At 35.1% G+C, this 5,910-nt stretch overlaps 1 protein-coding gene across 1 annotated transcript; it reads right to left on the minus strand.

The window, feature by feature from the left end:
• Positions 1-880: 880 nt before the first annotated feature.
• On the minus strand, positions 881-4,709 carry LOC18104472 (dihydrolipoyllysine-residue acetyltransferase component 5 of pyruvate dehydrogenase complex, chloroplastic). The gene is made up of 6 exons (XM_024584146.2): positions 3,647-4,709; positions 2,822-3,013; positions 2,642-2,729; positions 1,680-1,750; positions 1,464-1,547; positions 881-1,365 (listed from the first exon to the last, which is right to left on the minus strand). Exons 1-6 carry the CDS (start codon positions 4,532-4,534, stop codon positions 1,261-1,263), a joined length of 1,428 nt encoding a protein of 475 aa, XP_024439914.2. The 5' UTR covers positions 4,535-4,709; the 3' UTR covers positions 881-1,260.
• Positions 4,710-5,910: the final 1,201 nt, after the last annotated feature.

Consider the following 5,910-nt stretch of genomic DNA (forward strand, 5'->3'; position numbering starts at 1 on the left):
AGGCCGAACTAGATTTCAAAACTATGTGTTAGTATATGGAAGTTAGAGGTCACGGGTTCGACAGTTGATCCTCCCTTTAATATTATAAGAATTTTATTTTTTAATTTTGACATAATTTTTAAATATTATTATGAATTTTTATTTAAATTTTAATAAAAAAAATTCAATTATTATGTATCTAATTTGATAATAATAATAAAAAAAATGTTTATGAAAATTCAATTGAAATTGATGTTTTATTATTAAAATCTTTAAATAGAATTTGAATATAATTTTATAAATTTATAATATTTTTAGCTTTTAATCACATAAAATATAAACATATTATATTTTTTATTAACTTGTTTTAACAATTATAAAATATAAAACAAAAATAATGATTCTAGTTAAAAATAATATTAGTATGGCTAAAATAAACAACTATGGCATACAAACTACTAATTTACTAAATTATTTAAGTTGAGATTCATAATTGCCGATAAGGAGAACATCAATTAAATATAAAGAGAATACATTGCAAACCGGCTCTGCCACTATCTGTAGATTCTCCATTTTTTTTATATAATATTTAGCATTATAATAGTTATTTTTCATCTAAAAATATATTAAAATAATAGTTTTTTTAAATTTATTTTTAGTATCAATATATCAATATAATTAAAAAAAACCCAAAAAAGATTAATTTAAAACAAGAATAAATTCATTTAAAAAAGAAAAAAAAAACACGGCCTCACAAGCCCCGGTCATGTAAGTTGCAGAACCATTGCAAGTTTTCAAGCTAATCTGTACCTGCCTGACAAGAGATGGTGGCTGGCAGTTCCAGGCAAGTGCTGTTTACTTGTGAAGCTGTGCAAGGGAAGGAGAAAGATGCACATCAGAATTGATGCTAACTGCTTCTTCCTGATCGCCAGATAGCAATCTTCTTCAAATAAAACCATCAATCCATCTACTCAACTTTATGGACCCAAGAGAGAACATTGACTACCACATTTCTGTTCCACATAACTGATGTTTAAAACTACAACAACAAATCGCAAAAAAAGAAAAAAAAACTTGTGATATATGAAACCCAGATAAAAATTGCTCTTCAAAATTCTGCTCCTGTTCTACATAGAACTTTGGACAGAGATAATAGCTCCTGCATTTCTCTTTCTGAGTAAACTCCATGGATATCAAGGAATGATTACCAGATGAGGATGAGCTTTGAAACAGAGGTAAAAGGAAATCTTCAGGAAGTAATGATTTCTGCTGGGATTTTAATTAGAAGGTAAGGTCTTTGGGGTCCTCAATAATCTTTGCCAGTGTTCGCAAGAAGGCAGCCAGATCAGCACCATAGATTACACGATGATCAGCTGTAACATTTACCTGTAGATATTGCATTTCCGGTGCAAGAAATACGAATTAAACTAATTGTCATAGAGAGATAATGTTTTCAGAAAATCAGAATATGGCAAGCTCGTTACCTGCATCTGGTTCTTCATACCAATCCGGCCATCTTTGGTACCTACAACAGTTGGCTGTGATGCTCCGACGGCCATAATTGCTCCCTGCATCAACCATCCAGATCAAAAAACCCAAACCACAATTCAATCACTAAAAACGAGCATACTATCTGTACTGGCCTCTTGCAGAGGATCAGGCGGATATGTTGATTTCTATATTCAAGTGGAAACACTTACAGTTCCAGGAGGCAGAATGGCATCAAATCGATCCACACCAAACATTCCCAGGTTTGACAGTGTGAAAGTGCCTGCAAATTAGCACACAAGAACAATGAAATGAGATAGAGAAATATCACGGTAACATGTTTAATCCAATTGAAAACAGACCAGCAACCAGAGAACAGCCATGCCTATGAATCACTGAGAAAAGCAAATGAGAAACACATGGTAACTTCATCACATCAAGGTTTTGAACTACAGAAATCAAAGAAATTACTGTAACCACATTATCAGAGATTGCAACAAATCCTATCGACATGGACAGAAATGGATAGTCACCCTAGAATTAGAAACCCTTTCAGTTTGTAATGGCGTTATATACAATAATGGTTTTGTGAACAGAAAGATTGTGGCTATCCATCAAACAAAGAATCTTGCACCAGAATTACACATTAATACTTTGAGCATCAGAAAACACATAATAATAATAATAAAAAAACTATAAAAAAAACACTCCACCATAATCTTGCACGAAATTGAGAACCACAAAACTATAACCAATATCAAGAATCGTGAACCTAGCAAAAGCAACCCTTCCCAACTCTGGGAAAGGCAGTGAAAAAACTACCATACAATCCTATGAAACTAAGTTGTTGCTTAAATGCATAAAGTAGCTCTGCTGACGCTTTACTTCAAACTACCATTCCAGTCCATCAATTTTAAAGTTACAATAATCCATTTAGAACTAATTTTAACCACAGACAAGCATTCCTTACTAAAGTCCACAACCTGATAAAGAGTTAAGATTCATATGCCTAGGAAATCGACAGCACACTGATAAGCTATTGACTTACATTATGCAACAAAATAAATTGTTGTAAGCAATTCGGATGGCATGACCAGAACATGAATCACCAAGCTTTCCAGATAAACATATTCTGATAGTTAAAATACGAATTAAGAGCAAGTAGTAAGAGTACCCGTGTTGTATTCTTGAGGTTGCAGTTGCTTGGCTCGGGCCTTATCAACTAACTCCTTCCATTTTCTTGACAGGGAGTAAATGTCAACCTGATACATGAATTAAAATAAAGCACTAAAAATTAACAAGGATTTATCACCCAGAATATTTATGGAACAGCCCAAAGCAGAATAACAAGAACCTTATCAGCATCTTGAAGCACAGGTGTAATCAAGCCACCATCAATAGCCACAGCAACTGCAATGTTGATGCTACTATTATATGTAAAGCTATTACCATCTCGGCAACTAGAGTTTATTACTGGATGCTTGACCAATGCCAGTGAAGTTGCCTTTGCAAGTAATGCTGTCATTGTCACTCCCTTGGACTTGACCTAGAAATGCACAGAACAGGAAGCACGACAGTCAGGATGAATCACCAGACAAATGAATTCAGTGCAAGACAATCAAAACATACCATATAGACCCGGTCTTAAATTGCTGAATAATCGCTGAACCTAAATTATTGAACACTCATAACTTCACAATTCTTTAACCAAGTTGATAACTTCCTCTAGAAAGCATCAAGTAAACACGAATTTACTTGAACAGCATGTTTGAAGGGAGATCCCTATAAAACCTTTCTCTATACAAGGTATCGATTTATGTTCTCCTCTATCATCATTCTCAAAAAAAAAAAAAAAAAAAAAACTAAATGCAAATGCAGTAAGCTGTTTCAGGATCCTAAACTATAAAAATCACAAACAATTTACCAACCTAGAAGCAAAGCAAGATAAAAAAATCAAACAAAAATGCTACCTTCAAGTATAATACACAAAGCCATGTTAAGCTGCTGATCAATGTATATAGAAAACACAATAGATCATCATCTCATATATAGCATAAATTATCACCCTTAAGCAGCAGCAACATCCAAATATCACTACATCACCAACAAACAAATCCCAGCTCAAACATCCTAAATTGTGATTAGAAAAGAAAAAAAAAGGCTCAATAACAATGCTTACCTTCTTGTAAAGAGCATCAAGTGCATCAGTAGTAATAGTATACCCAACTCTAAATGTAGGCACTGACAAACTCTCCACCATATTCCTACATACTGCCCCTTGCATCGTCGTAAAAGGCACCACCGATCCCAACTCAATCCCGGGCGGTGCCTGCACAGCAGGTGCCGCCGAAACCTTCGCTGCTGGGGAACCCAATTCAGCAGCCACTGCAGCAGCAGCCTCAACATCCTTGGCAACAATTCTGCCATTAGGCCCACTCCCTATCACTCTCCCCAAATCCACCTTCAAATCCTTCGCGAGCTTCTTGGCATACGGCGACGCCACCACCCTTTTCCCTCCCTCCGACGCCGGATGCACCGCCGATGCCACCACCGACGGAGACGGTGGCGTCACCACGACTGCCTTCTCAACAGCCCCAGAACCAGTGGTGGATTCCGAAACCGGAGCCGCCGCCACCGCCGGGGCTGGAGATGTAGCCGGAGAAGAAGAAGCAGCTTTAGACTTAGCCTCTTCAATTTCCTCCGGGGATTCAGCTAACAAAGCAATGGCCGATCCAACGGCAGCAACACCACCTTCCTCGACCATGATGGCAGCCAAGTAACCATCATAGAAAGTCTCAACGTCCATGTCAGCCTTGTCGGATTCAACAACAACAACACTTTCACCTTTAGAAAGCTTATCACCTTCGGACTTGACCCAAGAAACAATCTTGCCTTCAGTCATAGTAGAACTCAAAGCAGGCATGAAGATTTCGCGGATCTTGGCATGAACGCGGGTGCGGGTGCGGGTTCTTGAAGAGGAAATGTGGGAAGCCCAGGAAGAAAGACAGGGTTTTTGGCGAAGAGAAGAGGAGGAAGTAAGAAATGTGGTTTGGAGGAAGAGAGCCATTGTGTGTGAGAGAAGTGGGAGTAGAGTGATTTGTTTCAAATGGTTGGGTTTTGTTAAGAAATGAGGAATGGATTTCTTGGAAACATCGAAAGAGAGGGCGGAGGTCTCAACTTCGACTCCAAACTCCAACTACCTTACCGGTGAAACACAAGACTTGATTTTTACTTATTTATGTTTTTTTTAGTCTTGTGTTTGGTTCTAGTAGTTTGGAAAAACAACGACGAGTCATTTGGTAGTTGTCTTTTTTTGCCTTTTTCTCAACCTAGAACAAATGATGAAATTGATTTAGAAAAAAAGGAGTTTTTTTATTAAAAAAATATCACAATTAAAAAAATATGACAAATAATACAGCCTAGAAAATAATTAAAAAAATAGAATTATATGACAAATCACATGCAACTCACAAGTCATACGCTATATAAAATAAACAGAGCTGATTTTTCAATCTTTTAATTCATTACTATAAAAAAATCAACTTAAAAATTCAACACTTCAAATAAATTACAATTTAACACTCAACACAATTTAAAAATAAAAATCAACACAATTAAAATTCACTTAACATTTTATTAAATTTAAACTAAACTCATAATTCTTGTAAAATTAAAATATATAATCTAATTACATCTAAAACTCACATCAGCTTATGTACCATCCCAAACAACCCCAACTTATCTAACTCGTGGATGGGCTAGCAACAAATCATCTCCCTCTCGATAAATTGGTGAAGTTACTAATATCATATCCTTGGTGTAAGACATCCATATAACCACCAAGACATCAAAAATATATATTAGAAAATAATTTGAGACTAAAACATAATGGCATATAACAATAAAAATAATTTTGTAACTCATATTTGGTGAGGTTATTGTGTGTCTAACTTGTTCAAGTAAAGCTCATGGGTGTGAGTAGGATTTAAAGTGAAATGTGTAACTCAATGCCATTTGACATGACAAACCATAAAGTTAGTATAATTTTGCATATAATTTGTTTTTATGTAATATGTTATTCAAAAAAATTTTAATTTTATTACTATCAAGCTCTTATAGAGAGTGCCTCTACATCAAACATATTATTCCCCAAAATCTTTGGACGATCGATATAAAGATGCTCCTATGACCTATACATGTATTCACATCGACAATTCTAAGTTAGTATTTAAAAAGAAATTAACACTAACAAAGGACATTGTTCACTAGAAAATATTTAAAATAATTATACCTGTAATAATAGTAGATACATGACTATTTATATTTCTTTTTTTAATACATGTTTCCCATAGCTACTAGTATAGATATGCAAGCATGCCCCCTTAATTATAGTCAGAAATGGACCAAAAGTCCTCAATGAGTGTTAAAAAGAATATTGGCTCT

Source organism: Populus trichocarpa, chromosome 13 (genome assembly GCF_000002775.5).
Source record: "Populus trichocarpa isolate Nisqually-1 chromosome 13, P.trichocarpa_v4.1, whole genome shotgun sequence".
Classification (NCBI taxonomy): Eukaryota; Viridiplantae; Streptophyta; class Magnoliopsida; order Malpighiales; family Salicaceae; genus Populus; species Populus trichocarpa.